The 17973-nt window shown below is 49.2% G+C and overlaps 1 protein-coding gene across 1 annotated transcript in view; it reads right to left on the bottom strand.

The window, feature by feature from the left end:
- Positions 1-11212: 11212 nt before the first annotated feature.
- Positions 11213-17973, bottom strand: part of KCNK12 (potassium two pore domain channel subfamily K member 12) — a 55361-nt gene continuing 48600 nt past the window's right edge. The window contains exon 2 of the mRNA XM_017548531.2: positions 11213-16523. Coding sequence (XP_017404020.1) covers positions 15622-16523 — 902 coding nt within the window. The 3' untranslated portion in view covers positions 11213-15621. The remainder of the gene's footprint in view (positions 16524-17973) is intronic.

Below are 17973 nucleotides of genomic sequence, written 5' to 3'. Positions count from 1 at the left end.
TTCCTCTGAGGCCCTGGGCCAAACTGTATCAGTTTGACCCCTGGAGCGACAGAGAATGAGAAGCTTAGATTAGTCAGCAGGTGCTGCAGTCATGCAGGTGCTCCAGGCCTATGTGACCAACCACGAATAAAAACCCTGAACATCAAGGCTCAAGAGAGCAATACAGCCGGTGTTCCAACTTAACAATGGTTTGCACTTTACAATGGGTTTATTGGGACATAACCCATCATAAGTGGAGGAAGATCTGTACTTCATTGACATGTGTTGTCACATGATTACTGGGAGAATTAAGCACTGTCCACGTGAATCCACTGGGAGAGGATAACTGGAAGCTTGCACCTGGCTTTTCCTGGATTCTGCTCTGTGCGCCTTTTTCCCTTGTTAATTTTAATCTGTATTGTTTCATTGTAATAATCTACAACTGTGAGCAGAATAGCTTTTCTGAGTTCTGTGAGTCTTTCTAGTGAATCATTGAATCCCAGGTGGTCTTGGGGACCTCCAACAAAAGATATCTGGACCTGAACCTCTTGTTGTTTCAAAGGTCTTATGGCACACTCTCTTACCAACTTTCAGCATCAAGAATCTGGTGCAGAGTGAGTTTGTTTAAAAGTGAAATTGGGGAGGGAGATGAAGTGGGGCTAAGATGCCCTGAAGTCTCATGTTATAGTCAGCCTCCGATTCACCTGAGGGTTTTTCCTCGAATACCCCCTGGATACAAGTCTTTGAGACAGGTGATGTCCTGGTCACTTTAGTCTCAGCTGCTTGTGGCCTAGCCCTAACATGGACACTGGAAACACAGGGGTAGAGGTTGATGATGAAGTGGGGAGTAAAGGGATTTAAAACTTTAAGAAATTGAGCTGTTTCCATGATTTGTCTCTTTTGAGTCTCACAAAACCTTTATGAAATATGTGCTGACATTTTAAGCTCCATTTATAGTGAGGAAAGCAATCCTCAACAAGGTGATGACTTGTCCAAGAGAAGACGTGGTGGCCCTTGTTCCTCTGGAGATTTTGTGCTCCCAGGGGAAACCATATGCCCTCAGGAGCCATGCTGAGAACAGCTATACAGCAGCAGATGAACAGGTGTGTATCAGTCAGGATAGGCAAGGCTCAGCTGCAGTAATAAACAATCCCCAGATCTCAGTGGTAGAACATTAAGGAGGTTTATTTCTTCTTTATACAAATATACTGTGGATCGGGATGACTCTCCAGGCAACTGTCTGTGGGACTCTCTAGGTAGGCTTGGATCATCTGGTGTTGGGCCTTCAAATGGGTAATGGAGAGGAAATGTTAGAAGAGAAGGAACTCACAAGCAGTGGGAGTACAGCGCCCTTTTGGGGTTAGGGGTCAAGGTAATGCTTTCCATGGCTATGACTTGGTGTGATGGAAAAAGTCAAGCAGTCTGACTTTTTGCTGTAGTCCCAGCAAATCTGCTTCTAATCCAGGCTTTTCCCATATAAAAAGCCTCCCTTGTGTGCAGTGAGTGAGCTAGAGTGGGGAGGAGATGCCAATGGAGCTTGCTTTGTGCCATCTGTGACCAGCTGGCTTGTTTTACCACTGCCTTTGCGGGGCAGTGGCAAATGTCTCTGGAGTTTTCCAGCAGGAGCAAAGCACCTAGAGCACTTCAGTGCAGGAACAGCCAGGCCTGCTGCACCCATAGGCATGGTACAGAGAGGAGCAGGGGAAGCTTACTGCCTGCAGACTTCAGGAGGAGAGAGGTAGGAGTGGGGAGTGGGAAGAGGGCCTTAATGCCTTCAGGGAAAGGCGTCAAAGAAGAACGCCCAGGAGACAACCAGACCCTAGAATTCTTGGGGCCAGAAGCTTGATTCTAGCTCTAGTGCTTTCTTTTTTATTTCTTTTCTTTTTTTAAGGACTGGGTCTTGTAGCTGGGCACAGTGCACTTTGGGAGGCTGAGGTGGGTGGATCATATAAGGCTAGGAGTTCAAGACCAGCCTGGACAACATTGTGAAACCTGTCTCTACTAAAAACACAAAAATTAGCCAGGCGTAGTGGCAGATGCCTGTAGTCCCAGCTACTCAGGATGCTGAGGCAGGAGAATCGCTTGAACCCGGGAGGTGGAGGTTGCAGTGAGCCAAGATTGCACCATTGCACTCCAGCCTGGGTAACAGAACCTGACTCCGACCCTGCCCTTCCAAAAAAAAAAAAAAAGGATACCAGGTCTTGCTTTGTCACTCAGGCTGGAGTGTAGTGGTGTTATCATGGCTCACTGCAGCCTCCACCTCCCAAGTTTAAGCAATTCTCCTGTCTTAGCCTCCCAAGTACCTGGGCCCACAGGCATGTACTACCAACCCTGGCTAATTTTAAAGTTGTTTATAGAGGTGAGGTCTTGCTATGTTGCCCAGGCTGGTCTTGAACTCCTGGGCCAAGCGATCCTCCCACTGCAGCCTCCTGAAGTACTGGGGGTACAGGCATGAGCCTCTGCCTGGCCAGCCTCCAATGCTTTTGCTTCCTTCCTATTAACTTGCGTAGGATTAAAACATTGTCAGAATAAGATTTTTTTCCTTTTTATTGTTTTGATTTTTTTAGCCAACGGGAAGGAAAATCCCTTATTAGGGAGGGTGAGGATGAGAATAGTGGGGTGGGGAGAAACAAGTGTTCCAAATTTTTGAAACAGTGATTCTCTCTCGGGCTCTCTAGCCAGTAGAAGCCTCCCTCCCACTGTCTTGCCCCAAGCTCTGGGTGCTTAGAAGAGAATCAAGGGGGTCGGAACCTAGAAGAGGGAGACAGATTGAGGGACTGCTGTGAATGTTGGGGTGTTTGGTGAATAATATTAGAAGTTGGGCTGGCAGAGACCCTGTCACATAAACATTAAGTCAACATTGGAGACTGAGCATTTGTTAGAAATGTAAGCGGGAATGGCAGAAAACTTGTTTTTTAAGGGAAAGCTTGAAAGTTTTTAAGTTAGGGCTTATATTCAGCCTCCATCCTCTGAAGGCAAAAGTTAGCAAGGTCAATCCATGGCATTGCCCTTTCTGAGAACTTTATCTCCCTTCTCCATCTCCCAGGAGCCAAGACTTTCCCCTCCCTCTGCTACAGCGGAAGCCAGTCTTAGGCAAGGCTCCCTGTACATCATTTTCACTTTGGTGTGAATATGTTATTGTACGCTCTCCCTGGAGGTGTCTGCATTCCAAGACTGAACTTTTCTGTGAAAATTGCTGTCACTGTGAAAGGCAGTTCAGCCCCCAGGGATTGAGAAAGGAGATCATTTTGGGTAAAGGGGCAGTTAGTCCAAATTTTTTTCAGTTGCAAGTAAACCTAACTCAGCCAGTAGGCAAAGAGGGAAATAATTGCTGGTTTGAACTGGTGGGAAGAAAGCTGAGGAAAGTCCTACACTTGGAGAAAGAACTGCAGATGCCTGGCTGCAGGGAACACAGCTGGGTCTCAGGACCAGGAGTCTGCCCTGCCTCTGCTTCCCTTGGCCCGGTGGCCTCCTTCTCCTTTCAAGTAGGCAGATGCTCCCTGTGGCAGAGGACAGCAGCTGATTGGCAGCCCCAGCAGGGAGGATGTGGTAAACAGGCACTCAGCATCTCTTCTGTCCTCCTTCTAGAGGGCTATCCTGTACTGTTGAAGTGAAAAGACTGGAAACAACATTTTCCAGCCTCTCTTGCAGCTATCAATCTGGATGAGATTTAGATTCTACACATTAGATGCAGTTTAGCAAGATTTTAAAAGGCAGATTGGAGGAGGAGTCCATGCTTTTGCTGTTTTTTTGCTGGCAAGTGAGGGGTTCTATTTTTTCTGGAGTGATTTCGTTATGTGGTGGCATCTGAAAAAGGCTATTTCTTGATCAGAGAGATAGCAACGCCCTCAGTGACCTGGTTCTGTGGGTGTGTCTCTCCTGAGAGTTAATCCCAGAGCTCAACCTAGAGTCTCTCCAGGCTTCCCGGGTGGAGGGGCGAGGGGTGCATTTAACAATACAAGTTAAAGAGAAAATAAAGCCCATTAGAGACTGAACATTGAGCACTGAGTGAAAAAGTTTTATTGCCAAACAAGAAACCTGATTCAGGACAGGGTCTTGGAAGGCTGTTCAGGATGAGGCGGGGGAGGAGAAATAGGGTAGGTCTTTTAAAAACCTAACAGATTGCAAATTCTCTGTCCCAGAGCAGGAAAGCACAGTCTCTGAGTAATGTCAGCTGGCTGCCAACACGTCAGTTGTATCAGCCTTAGCTGGCTGGAGGTGGCCTGCTGTGGGCAGATGGTACCTGGCGCAGGATTGTGGTGTCCAGGTGTCTCTTCTTAGCACATAAGACCCTGCCTGAGGACTGTGGCACGACATGCTGGAGTCAGGATTGTCACCCAGTCAGGTTGTCAGTGTCAGCGAGCTAGGTGGCCAGGTTGGAGCTGATCGCCAATGATAGGTCTTTTTCTGATTAAATCAGCTGGATAGATTCTATTGCATTAACTTGACCCTGAGTCATGCCCCCATGCCTAATTTATAAACTAAGACAAGAAAGGGCTACTCCACCATCTCCAATTTGTGTAAGGCCAGGAAACTTTCCCCCGCCCCTGACCTGAGGCACGCACCCTCCTCTAGGTCAATGGCTGTATCTCTGAGAATGTGGAACCGTGATTAATCCAGCCTTGGCGGGGAGGCAGCAGGAACTGTAGGCATTCTCACTTCACACCCATCCCAGTTCCCTCACCCTTGCTGTCCTCTTGTACAGAGGACTGAAAGCACAACACTCTCTCCTACCTCCCTTATAGATGGTGATATTCACGGGACTCTCTTCTGGTCAATGAGGTGCAGCAGAAAGTCCTAGGGAGGCCTAGGAAAAGTCCTGTTGGGAGAGAACATTTTTTACCTTCTCCCTGCTACTTCTTGCTACTAGTAACATGTAAGTGAGCCTTGGAGGGGTAGTTACCATCTGGCACCTGGGGTGGCAAGCCAACATGGAAAAGATGGAAGAGCGGGAAGGAGGAGCCAGCTTTACTGATGGCATCACTGTCACTATGCTAGCCCTGGACCACCTGCTCCAGAGTGCTGGTTATGGTAATGAAATAAACCTTGATTTCTATTCCTTAAAGCTACCCTTCAATGGGTTTTCTGTTCATTACAATTGAATGTTTTCATAATTGAGACAGGAGGGATCCTGTGATTGGCAGGTCCACTAGACCGCATGGAGATGGATGAAGTTATCTAAAAGAACAGAGATAGTATTCCTAGAAGAAGGGGACAGGAAAGCATTCTGGGTGCACAAAAGTCATGGCTCCAGAATCTTCCCTGGGGGCCTTCTCAACACCCCTACACTCTCACTGCAGGGAGTTACGATTCAGCTATGAATATGACCAACTCTCGTGGTTTGTCTCTATTCAGTGGAATACAGCCGCGCTGTGACCTGCCCATGAGAAGAAGGATTTTTAAGAACTTAGAGCAATTTTAGGTGGAGGAGCAGACAGCAGACAGGATGGTGTATGGGAGAAATAGATCTGTTAACTCTGGTATTAATATTAATTGGCTGCCCAGAATAAACAAAGAATAGCTTACTCTTTGCCAGGTTGAAGATAGAAAAGGAATGAAGGGTCGGAGAAGTAGAGCTGGGTGAAGTGCAGAGCAACCCAGTGCTTGGCATGGGACTCAGATCTGAAGCAACCACTCCAGGTCTTCTCTGAGCCTGCCCCTGGCTGTATGACTGTGATCTCCCTGTGTCTATAGTTGCCAACTGACATGTCCTACCTCCTAGACCATAGAAGGCTGGATTCATGTCACATTGACTGTGTAATCTCCATGTGGCCCAGCGCAGAGCATACACACAGTAGGTTCTCACATACGTTTGTTGAATGAATGAGTACACACAATACCAAATGAATGGACAGAACAGATCTGTAGGCTAGCAGGAAGGACATCTGGCTTCTGCTTGAGTTGGTTAGTGAATTGCTGTGTGGCCTCCTCATTTACCTCTGCCTGCAGAGTCAAGCAAATCTTTCATTTTTTGTTGCCCTGCTGCCAGAGCATGGCAGAATGAATGTCCACGTTGAAGGGAGCAACCTCATCAGGTTTCGCTTTGTGTCTTAATTACAGACATTTGTGGAATCAGGCTTTTAATATGAATATTTGTGTGCCTGTGCCTGCACATATGTATTTGGACCAATGCTCTCATGTGTGCAAATACATGTATCCCAAAGAAATCTGTTGAACCCCAGCATTTGTGGTGTCTGTTGCGGGAGGGGCTTCCATTTTACAGAGAAATGCCCAAAGTGCATGTAATGTTACAGGGTAACCAAATGCTTTTGCTCTGGGGGTGGGAGAGGGATGGGTGCATGCTGAACAGCAGGCGGGGTGTCTTTCCATTTGGGATGAGGAAGAAGAGGCCACTTGGAGGCAGAGGAGACCACAGTGGGGCATGATGGTTGGGGAAGGCCTTTTACTTCTGCCCCTTAAGGATGACCTGCAGTTCAGGCTTTCTGATCCCAGAGCTCTCATTAGAGCAGCCCTAGGTTGTAGCCTTTTCTGCAATGACAGAATGTTCTATATCTATGCTATCCAATATAGTAGCCACAAGTTACATGTGGCTATTGAACACTTGAAATGGGGTTAGTGCAATTGATGAGCTGAAAACTTAATCTAACTTAAATTCACTTACATTTAAACAGCTGTGTGTGGCTAATGGCTGCCTATTGGACTGTGCAATTCTAGAGAATGGTACTTTACTTGTCCTTGGGGAAGCAGAAACAAATGAAAACAAGGATCTGGAGCTCGGGTTCTCACGGGGTGAGGTATGTGTGTTGAAGCTGCACCTTCAGCAGGAAGCTGGCCAGTCCTTAGCGGAGGACAGTTCCTTCCATCCTGCGTCCAGATGGCTGGTCCTACTCCTCCCAGTTCATGGAGAAAAAAGAATTGAAACGAACCGTCTAAGCTGGGTCAGGTACTCAGCAGATGTTTGCTATCGTTCTTCATAGATATCCCAGTGGAACTCTTACATTTTCTCCTCTCCTCTCCTTCCTTTCAGAACCTCAGAGTGACAGAGCCAAAAGATCAGTGCCTCATTTTGGTGACATGGAAAAGGAAAATTCTTGGGGGCAAGATATCTGCTTGCAGTCAGCCAGAGATACGGAGCCCGGGCAGCAGTGAGCTCTCATGACCTGGTACCTGTTGCCTTCTGGTTAAGTTTTTCATTCATAATTTTACAAATATCCCCTCTGTGACCATCTCCATCAAAATGGAGCAGGAAGTTCTCAAAAATGGACCAGAAAGGGATCAGGAATATAACTTTTTCTGCCCAGATTCCAGGACTTACAGTGAGAAAGCACCTTCTGGGAACCTCACAATGGCTAAGGTGTGCTTATGGAATGATGTATCCTTGTACACCCACTGCTTCTGAACTCTGCTCTGCATTGCTGAGTCTAGAAGTCTGCAAACTACATTTCCCAGAATTCCTTGTTGGATTCCTTCCAAACAGGTTTGCCACTGGGGGAGCTTGTTGGTGGTGGGGGAGGGAGGACTCACTGCCTGTTTCCAGCTGAAGTCCAGTAACAGCAGGCAGTTATGGTACTACCCTCATTGTTACCCCTCAGAGGTCCCACTGCAGCTGCATAATGTCCCCTCAGTGGCAACATGAGATGAACAACACTCTTCTTGGGAGTACTAGCCCTGCTTGGTACATGGCCACTTTGAATAACAGCTACCTTTTATGGATTCTCTTGCAGCTCTGTTAGGTCATGTGATAAAGTTCTGGTCCATGGCAGTGGAACTCAAGTGATGTGTACAAACAGAAGTACCTGGGTACCTGATACTACATAGATTATGCTTGCACTCACTCTTAAGAGAGAGACATGAACTTTTACCCATGGAAGCCAATATTATTTTGAGCTTGTTAGAGCAGCTTGAATCTGCATCCTAACTAGTATCCCTAATGTGTGACCCATGAAAATTAGGCATGGCAGTCCCAGTTCCAAAGAATCTCACACTCCTCTGAAGCTGCTTCGGCCAAGGTCACTGATTTCTCCCATCGCTACATCTTGTGGGTATTTTCTTCAGTCCCTGTTTTACTTAATCACTCAGTGGCACTTAGCACTCATTCTTTCCTGAAACCCTTGTTTCCCTTGGCTCTGTGGCATCCTATGCTCTTGGTTTTCTCCTGCATCTCTGACCCTCTTTCCTTAGTCTTTTTTCTTCTTCCTCCTGTCCCTTAAATACTGGTTGTGATCCTCTTTTTATCTCATTCTGCACTCTCAGCCTGAGTGAGTCACACCATCTTGATGCTGAGAACTTCCAAAACGTTGATCTAGCCTGGATCATTGTTATGAGCTCTAGACTCACATGGCCAATTGCTTGGTGGAAACCCCTCCCCCATGGTTATCTCATGAGCCCCTCAAGTCCAGCTTCTCCTTCACTGACCTCATCATCTCTTCTGTTCCTCCTCCTGGGTTCCCAGGCTCAGTGGTGGCACCACTGTCTACCTGGCTGCTTAGCCTGAGACCTGGCTCCATCCCAATTCCTCTCTCTCAGTCTTATCATCCCCATCCAGGCAAATCATTGATTCTGTGGACCGACTCTTTTGGGTGTCCCTCAAATCTCTCCATGTCTCTCTGTTCTCACTAGCACTACCTCGGTCCACCCTGCCATCTGCTTTCCTCCTCCACTGCTGCATTCTGAGTCATTTTCGGCAGCACACGCATCCTTAAAACCCCTCCACTGGCTTGCCAGTGTCCTCAGGATTAGGCAAAAAGTCTTTGCTTTGGTTTGCAAGGCCCGTCACTGTCTGGCCCCCCATTACCTCTCCTGCTCTGTCTGCATGCTCCAGTCCTGCAGAACTACACATAGTTTGCTCAGCAAGCTCCTGCTCTGCTCGCCCCACAAGCTGCTCCTCTACCTGGGCCATTCTTTCTTCTCCTCATCAGCAGGCTCATGACTCTCAGGCTCAGCATGGACAGCTGCTTCTGAGAGCCTTCTCTGCCTACCCAGGCTGGGTGGGTGCCTCTCTTTGGTGTGCCCATGGCAGCCTAGAATGCCTGGTGGACAGGGAGCCCTCAGCAGGCTGTATTGCAGCGCCCTGCTCCTGTTGGCCTCCAGGAGCCCAGAGTCCAGGGACAGCAAGGGCCATCCTGTCTTTCTCACCCTTGTCTCTCTAGTCCCTAACACAGGGGATGTCTAACCCCAAACTAGACAAGTTACTTGACCTCTCTGACCCAGGACAAAATGGGAGGAAAGTGCTAAATTTCCACAATTGGCCAGGGAATTAAATAATATAAATATGCAAGTCTCTTGTCCAGGGGCCTGGCTTGGTCTAAAGTTCTTTTTTCTTTTCTTTTTTGAGACAGGGTTTTACTCTGTTACCAAGGCTGGAGTGCAGTGACATAATCATGGCTCACTGAAGCATAAACTTCCTAGGCTCAGGCGATCCTCCCACATCAGCCTCCTGACTCTCTAGGACTACAGGCATGCACAACCATGACTGGCTAATTTTTTGTATTTTTAGTAAAGACAGGGTTTCAACATGTTGCCTAGGCTGGTCTCGAACTCCTAGGCTCAAGTGACCTACTTGTCTCAGCCTCCCAAAGTGCTGGGATTATAGGCATGAGCCACCATGCCCAGCTAAAATTTCCTTTTAAAAATCTTGTTGTTAGATATACTCATAGAAAGGTAACTGGGCACAGAAGGGAGAGGAATGGCAGTCTATCCAGGGATCACTGGACTGTTGTAAAAATGTTACAGGAATCACTAGCCTTAGAACTTGAAAGGAACCCAAGGATCATCTAGACTACTTCATGCAGGTAAAACAGCCACCTGTGCCCCTCATAGAGCTGGGACACAGCTGAAGACCCCAACAGAGAGGAGAGCTGATGGGTGACCAGGACCCATCTCCATCATGGCAGCCTAGCTAATGGGTCTTGGCTGGAAGGTAACAGGAAGACCTCTTTCCAGAAACACTGTAAGCCAGTGTTTCTCAGATGGATTCATAGGCAGATCATGAAATCAGTTTAATAGCTTTGACCAGCATTAACCCATTGATGCGTAGCATTCCATTATTGGAACACTAAGCTTGTGGGAGTTATTTACATCCTACTGCTTAAGCTCAACGCCAAGGTCTGATTTTTCAATCAAACCTTGAAAAAAATATTTGCAACCTCTGGCATAAATGGGTTAAAACAAGACAAAACAAAACAATACCGGAATGGAAATCAGTGCATGATCTGTACAGTATAGTTGTACAAAACTTCTTGTTTTATCATTTGATGTCATGAAAGCCCTGCTGTAGATAGAAGACAGGGGAGCGTCTGCTTCTGAGTGGTCATGCTCGACAGGGTGGGGAGCCCAGGGGAGTGGGGAGTGATCTTATAGATTGAGGTGGGTGGGGCCAGTGTGAGCCTGACAGTCAATTACTTTCCAAATCTAAGGAAAATTAAAGGAAAAGGAGGGGGATGTAGAGGGGAGAGAAGGCCTCCGTGCAGTTTGCACTATTATTAGGGCAAGTAAGCTGCTTCTGAAAAGAAGTGGTTTGCAAAGGCAACCTGCAAAAGCAATCTGCTGGAAGACCTTCCTCCCCAGCTGACACTGCAGGAAGGACCCCCTGCAGAAGCAATAGGGCAACCTGGTCCCATACCCTCATGAAATGCCTCTTATAATTGTGACATCTTGCAACTGTGGAGCACTTTATACTTCTCAGAGTTCCCAGACACTCACTTATTTCTCAAAAGACCTCTGGGAGTTGGGGGGATGGTATCACTATTCCACTTTAGAGATGGGGAAACAGGATCGGCGTGAGCTAAATGACTGCCCAATCCAAAAGTAGAATTCAGACCTCTGAGTTTCTAAGTGGACACTCTTTCTACACCACCGCGGTGTGAGTGTTCTGTGTTTATAGGGCACATTCAAGTCCATTACAATCCATTAGGATCCCCTCAAAAAAATTCCAGGGTGGCCTGAGTTGCTCCTTAAACCAATGAAATCAGAGTCCTGGGAGTGGGGCCTGGGCCTTGGGATCCTTTAAAGCTCCATTTGGAGAGCCTTGTGCACAGCCAAGTTGGGTCCATCTCCCAGTCCCCCAGCCTTGGCCCAGCGCGGCCAAGCTGCCCAGGAGGTCCCTTGGTGCCCTGGGCTCTGATAAGTGTCATTGTTTTGTAGAGTAACTTCCCAGCAGAGCTGCCACTGGGCCCCATCCTGGAAGCTGAAGTCCCCAGGGCCCTCCTGAGAGGAAGTGTGAACTGAAAGATGGGGAGGCAGGCGGCTCTGACAGACAGAAAGCAAACAGCTGAGAGGGGTGGCAGGCTGCATTTTATTCATCGTTAATTTAAACACCCTTCAAGTCCTCTCTTGGAGCGCTGCTCAGAAAAATAGATGTATTGTTTGAGAAACCTGCAGCTTGTCCTGCATGCTCTAACCCCCTCCTGAGAGAACAGGTAGCATAGAAAATGATTTGTAAAGCAAGGGGGAGCTTCCTTAGGGAAGAAGGGGAAGGGGAAGAGGGTCTCGGGACAGGTCCAAATGCAGAAATCCTCAATGCATAAGACTAGCGTGGAGGGTATAGCAATTGCGCTCTGGGGTGCCTGAAGGTGCCAGAGTTGCTCCAGGGGCAAGAGTCCAGGCCCCAAGTCCATGTTGATGAGCCCACCCTGGGGGTCAGGAACGGCCTCAGCAGGCCCTCCCTCCCTCCCTCTCCACTCTACAAGGTGAGGAGCCTTCAGAGTCACCACCAGCACATTATACAACAATACAACAACCCTGCAACAGATAAACAAAGCCCCAGCGCCTCTTCTGGACTCAGAAGTGCCCTAGGCTGGCTGTCTGGCTGTGCATTCCAGACAGTGTGCATGTGGAATTGTGCTTTTTGTTTTTTAAGAATGTAAAAAGTTACAGTAAGATCAAACCATGGGGCCCGCCACTCCCTATGGTCTCTGCCTGGCTGGGTTGCCATCTGCCTCAGTTCCCCAGAAGCTTCTCCTTTGGTTCACCCCAGAGCCCACAGGAAGAGAGGGTCTGCTGGGAGGCTTGTCTGAAGGATGGAGGATCCTGGGTCATTTAGCAGCTATTTTCCAGGGTTTGGCTTGGGTTTGGATGCTGGCTTCTGTGTGAAACACGAATACATGCAAATTGTACATAAAACTCCACCAGAACAGAGAGGGATTTTCCAGGCCCTGGTACATCTCTAGGGAGTTAAAAATGGAAGATCTTTCTTCTTAAAGTGGCCCAGACTGAGACTTTTCCTTTGGGAAAAGGGCTAGTAGCTCTTTGTAAGGCTGGTGTGTGTGTGTGTGTGTATGTATGTGTGTGTATATATACATATGCATGATGCTGTGCAAATGCCCAGGGCTGTCTGGCATTTTCCATAAAGTGAGAGCTTGAGATTGCCTAAGCCTTCTGATTTCTGATGCCTTCTCCAGGCCTGGAGGCACTGCTTCGTTCAGAGGACACAAAGGCCTGACTACCTGGCTTTAGCAAGCTAGGACACCCAGGGTGGCATCTTTACCTTTCTAGTCATCTCTGAGGAGGCTGCTTGCCAAGACTCTGACTTCTACTGGCCATAGCTAGATGGTGAGGGCTTCTTAGAGCTCATTCCACCTTTAAGGGGGCCCCACAGCGCCAGCATGAGATGGGTAAGTCCAGGCCTAAGGTTAGGAGCAATTCCTGGAGCCTGAGGAAGTTGTAGGCAACAGTGAGCTACCAGTGGTGGGGCAAACTGGAGACCCCCAAGACAGTGAGAGAGGCCACAGCATCTGAGGGAATGGAGCTCTTTCTTGGCCTGAGGTTCAGAAGAAACTGCACCAAGGAAAGGCATCCCTATCAATGTCACTGTTCCTGAAATGATGGGAGAACCCCAACCCTGCTTCTCGCTGCTGTCCCTCCAGCAGGACCCCTTTAGGCATGGGTCTCATCCTCTACCAAGTCCCCTGACCTAGGGAGCCCCAGCTTTTCAGGGAAGCAGCCCCCGGCATCTGGGGCACTGAGCTCTGCGGCCTGAGGTGAAGGATGATGGTGTGATGTATCATGGCAGTGTGACTGAGACTGAGTTGGGGGATGGGGACAGGGGAACACAGGCAAAAATACACATGTGCCACATGGATCCTGAGCCGCCATTGTACCTTGGAGGACTGGTGTTTCTCTGGGAAGTTGGGGGTGGGAAGTGAAAGGGTCTTATTTTCCTGTCCCTTGAAATCATGCTCACGATTCTTTTAGAAGGTTGCTCAAGCTGCCTCCAATTAATTGCCTCTTTCCAAAACCAACGCATAGGAAAAGAAGTAAAAACAGCTGAGGCTGCAGCATAAGCAACTTAGGATAGACTCTAGGAAGCACTGCCAACAGAGAAGGCTGCCAAGAAACGTTTTGAGTTTTTCTTCTCTGGAGGTGGGTCCTGGTTCCTCCCCTGGAGACCAGGATTCTGTGTAGTCCTGCACACTGGTTGGCGGATTGCCTGGACGTCTCTTTAGGCCTGTCTAGCTCACAAAGTCTTGCTGGCTGGGTTTTAGGCTGCCGTACTGTTGCCGGGGCTCACTTCCTGTGGGTAGGTTGTTATTTTGCCCGCAGATCAAGTCCTCACTATCTAGAAGCCTCAATCATGGGGATCTCTTTTTTCCTCTCTGGATAGCTCTGATCCCCAAGTTATTTATTTCCTGTTGCCTAGGTAATACCTCTAATTGGATGCCTTTTAATCATTCCCTTTTTTAAAGGGATAAATGTGGATTTTATTTCCAGGTCTTGTCAGAGGGCCCTGCCCTAGAGAACACATGCCCCTGTGAGTGTGCAGTCCCGTCATTGTGACTGAAACCATGGCTTGGAAGGCGGGGACGCTCACTGGGCCGGCCTGACAGTCACAGTGAATCCTGAAAGCATGGCTTTCACAGGAGCCCACCCTTCAGGATTTAGCAAGACTGACCTCTCTCCTCGCCACCATTGCTTCACTGGCTTCACCCCAGATTAGGGCCTGTGTTTAAAAACCAATTCTAACTCAAATCAGAAATTAGCTGGAGAGTCACTGAGATGCAAGGTAAGCTTTCCCTCAGAAAGGGGAAAGAAGAGTCTGACATTCAAGTTTGACTCTTATGCTGTGTGCATGAGTGTGTGCATGCATGGTTTTGTGTGTGTTTTCCAGGCACAGTTGCCTGGGAGAGAGATTTCACAGCATGGCTCGGGCTGGAGGTGGCGAGGCGGTGCTTTTCTAAGACTTCCTATCAGAAGCTGTGCATACTGGTGGGTCACGCCGTGCCTGTATAAACTCTGGAACCTGTCCTTGGCCTCATCATAGATGAGAAAAATGGGCAGAGAGAGTGTTTGTTTACAGCTCCAGACCCTCATCCTTTCAATGAATCCTGGGTATCTGGCCTTCCTCCAGGTCAGGGACCCCTGTGCTGCGGAAGGCAAGTCTGGGAGAATCTGTCCCTCAGCCTGAGAGCAAAACTTTAATCCTAACATTACTTTCATCCACCAGTTTCACCAGCTCCCTCCCTCCTGCCTTCCTCTACCTCCAATAGGCTGTGCATGGAGAATACAAATCCACTTGATAAACAATATTTGGAGAGGGATTCTGTCCTTCCTGACCCCAAACACATTATGGCCTCTGGAGCCAAATACCCTGACATTTACAAGATGGCTTCTTTTGGGTTCCTGGTGCTGCAGGCCCTGGTTCCCAAGGACGCGGCTGGCAGAGCTGCCTCCTTCAGAGGAGGAGGAGAGGCTGGAGGGCTGTGCCCTGCAATCCCATGATCTCTTAAAGGAGGAAAAATTGAACTGATCCACAGTAGTTAAGAAAAAACAATCCACACCAACAAAGAAAAATTGTGTATGAGAAGACTCAGATATTCCTGGTTAATAATGAAAAGCACTGCTGTGGATGAGCTGTGACAGAAAGGACGGTTGGGGGATTCAAGATGTGCTGATTCCAGACTGGAGATCGGCCAGCTAAAGCCCAGCAGGGCTCCTGCAGCCTCAGCGCTCCCCTCCCAGCAGGTGCCCTGGACTGCCCAGCATTAGAAGTAGCTGCCCTGTGCTCTGTCCTAAATGGACTAACTCTGGGCTGAGAAAGGCCAGCTAAGCCCCCCACCACCGCAATTTCCAAATCTGGGGGAAATGCCACAGTCCGCAAGTTGGTGCTATGTTTCATCTCATTGCATAATACTACACCATTCTCTGTGTGTAGTGGCTGTTCTATATATATACATCGGGAGGCAACATATGGCTTTCCCTACCCCCACCTGTCAAAACTGTGACTATATCACTTCTGACGACCAGAAGGAAGCTGCTAGGCTGGGCCAGGATTCTAAATGCTGAGGAGGTAATTCAGAGCCACGAAAAGTTGCACCATATGCTTTGGGGTTGCCGGCTGCTTCTGTGCATGGGGATAGGGTTTAGTGCCAGTCTGCAAAACTCTCCTCGCTGCGGTATGCCCTGGGTGGGGGTCTGGGGAGCCACCTTTTCTCTCCCTGAAGGAGAATATGCTGGGGGCCACGGTTCTCCAAGAGGGGACTCATAAGGAACACAGGCGTCCCCAAAACCTGCCCTTGATAACATCAGGCCTGGCCAAATAGTATTTCTTTAAAAAAATTTTTTTGTTTCATTTTATTGGATAAAGATTAAGAAAGCGCCAGCAGTGAGTGACTGAGAGAAGGGAAGCAAACCATGCCCGGCGGCCCCAGGGCCTGGAGAGGGTCCCGGCGCGGGCGGACGGGCGGTCTACCTGGAGGCGCTGGTCTCGGCCAGCCGGTTGTTCATGATGCCGAGCGCGCCCACGCCGCCCGAGAAGCCGTTCTGGCGCGTGTTGACGCACACGCTGCGCGGGTAGCCGTTGGCAGTCTCCGACAGCTGCTTCTGCAGCAGCGCCAGCGACACCTTGTTGGAGGCCGTGAGGTCGCGCATGGAGATGAGCTCGCCCGAGAGGCGGCGGCCTTCGGCGTCGCTGTCGCGGGCCGCGGGGTCGGCGCCGAGCGCGGCCAGGCGGCGGCGCAGCCGGGAGCCCGGGGTGATGGCGTTGCGCCGGGACAGGGGCGCGCCGGGCGCCGGGCAGCAGCGCGCGCAGCAGCGGCAGCTCAGCTTGCGCAGCATCCAGTTGAGCACCTGCTTGATGAGGATGGAGATGACGTTGAAGAGCGAGTAGATGCAGCACACGCCGAGCAGGATGAAGAGGAAGTTGCCCAGGCGGTAGAGTCCCTGGTTCCGGTAGGCGGCGTGCTGGCTGCTCACCAGGTCCCCGAAGCCGATGGTGCTGAAGGTGACGAAGCAGAAGTAGAGCGAGTCCACGTAGTCCCAGCCTTCCACGCTGGTGTACATGGCCGAGGCGCAGCACGACAGCAGCACGGCGAACAGGCCTAGGATGAGCAGCACGTGGTACACCGAGGGCTTCCAGCCCGCCAGGCTGTCGGCCTCCGAGAGCGCGGAGCCCCGGCGGAAGGTGGCTGGCAGCAGGCCGCTGCGGCGCAGCTGGCGCTCCCGGCAGGCGCGCATGATGAAGGCCAGCAGCGAGATGATGCGCTCCAGGAAGAGGTTGAAGAATAGGATGGTCCCGGCGCAGCCGAACAGTCCGTAGGCAATGAGGAAGGCCTTCCCGCCCACCGTCGCGGGGGTGGTCATGCCGAAACCTGTGGAGACAGGGCAGGGTCAGCGCGGTCCTGGCCGCGCAGGTGGTCCTCACGGGGCGTTGGGGGGGGGGGGCGGAGCATGCAGGTGCTCGCGTGGCTCCTATTTTGAGTGGCACCACTCAGGTGGAGGGAAAACATCACTTAGTCATTTCTCTCCCTTGGTGGCACCTGATAGGGTTCATGATCTTGGCAGCCCCTATACTGATGGGGGAGACAGGGCCCTTCATCTTGGGGACCTATAAATCCAAGTGGGTGGGGCAGGTAGTCACTAGGAAGGACCCATCATGACATACAAAATAGAAACCACTGCTGCACAGGTGCAAACCACTGAGATACCCACAAAGCAAACAAGTGACACCTGCTCTCCCACTCCCCCAAATTGTTTTTTGAAAACTGTCATCTTTATTTTAGTTCATAAATACATTAATATGCTAGTTTAGGTGAATTTTGCTGGGTGAATTACAAATATTTACATTAGCAAAAAAACCAACATAGATCTCTTCGAAGACACCTAGCTTCTCATGTGCTTGTACATTTTTTATACCAGTCTTGTTACTTGGGAACTCCACTGCCTACTTGAGACTGGGGAAAAAAGCCAAGTAATCTTAGTGCTGTGACTAATTTTCACTGCACAGGCACTTTGAAAAGGTCTTTGGTCAAAGGATCATATTTTCTTTTGTGTGTGTGTGGTGGGGGGGCAGGTTCTTTGTCACACAGGCTGGAGTGCTGTGGTGCAATCATAGCTCACTGCAGCCTTGAACTCCTGGGCTCAAGTGATTCTCCTGCCTCAGCCTCCCAAGTGATAGGACTACAGGTGTTTGCCACCAGGTCCAGCGAATTCTTTATTATTTTTTCTAGAGGCAGAGAAAGGACCATATTTTCTTAGTCTACCAACATTTCATGCCTTCTGGAATTGGGCATGAGGCCAAGTGGGTAGTCCTGTCACTTCCTAGTTCTTACAATGTGAATATGGGGTGACACGAGAATGTGCATTTCAAACCAATTCCCAGATGATTCTAAAGTCTTTCATACTAGAATAGCAGGCTTTTCTGTTGAAAGGGCAGGTTTTAAAGAGTTGTCCTATGTGCCCATTTTTTTCCAAGTATGTCAAAGATTTTCAACCCCTCCCTGTTATTAAAAAAAATCAGTTTACCAACTCTGCCTACTAATGGACCCCAAAATTAAGTGTCAGTGCTCAAAAGTCAACTGTAGCTCCTCTTCTTTCCTCAAATAAGTTATTTGGAATTGTGAATGAATCCAAACTGAAAAACTCGACTATAAGTCTTTCTCGAAATGCTTGGTTTTTTAATGTAACCTGGAGCACACCTGAGCAGACAGCCTTGTTAGGGAAGATTCCGTAGGGCTTTGCCTAAATTGGGATTTCTCACTCTGGGATCAGGTAGAGTGTAATCAGGTGGCTAGAGTTAATGGTCTCTGAAAAGAGCTTTGT

This window comes from Cebus imitator, unplaced genomic scaffold (genome assembly GCF_001604975.1).
Source record: "Cebus imitator isolate Cc_AM_T3 unplaced genomic scaffold, Cebus_imitator-1.0 Scaffold209, whole genome shotgun sequence".
Classification (NCBI taxonomy): Eukaryota; Metazoa; Chordata; class Mammalia; order Primates; family Cebidae; genus Cebus; species Cebus imitator.
Note: the sequence above shows the minus strand (reverse complement) of the source record. Positions and strands in the feature narration are given on the sequence as shown.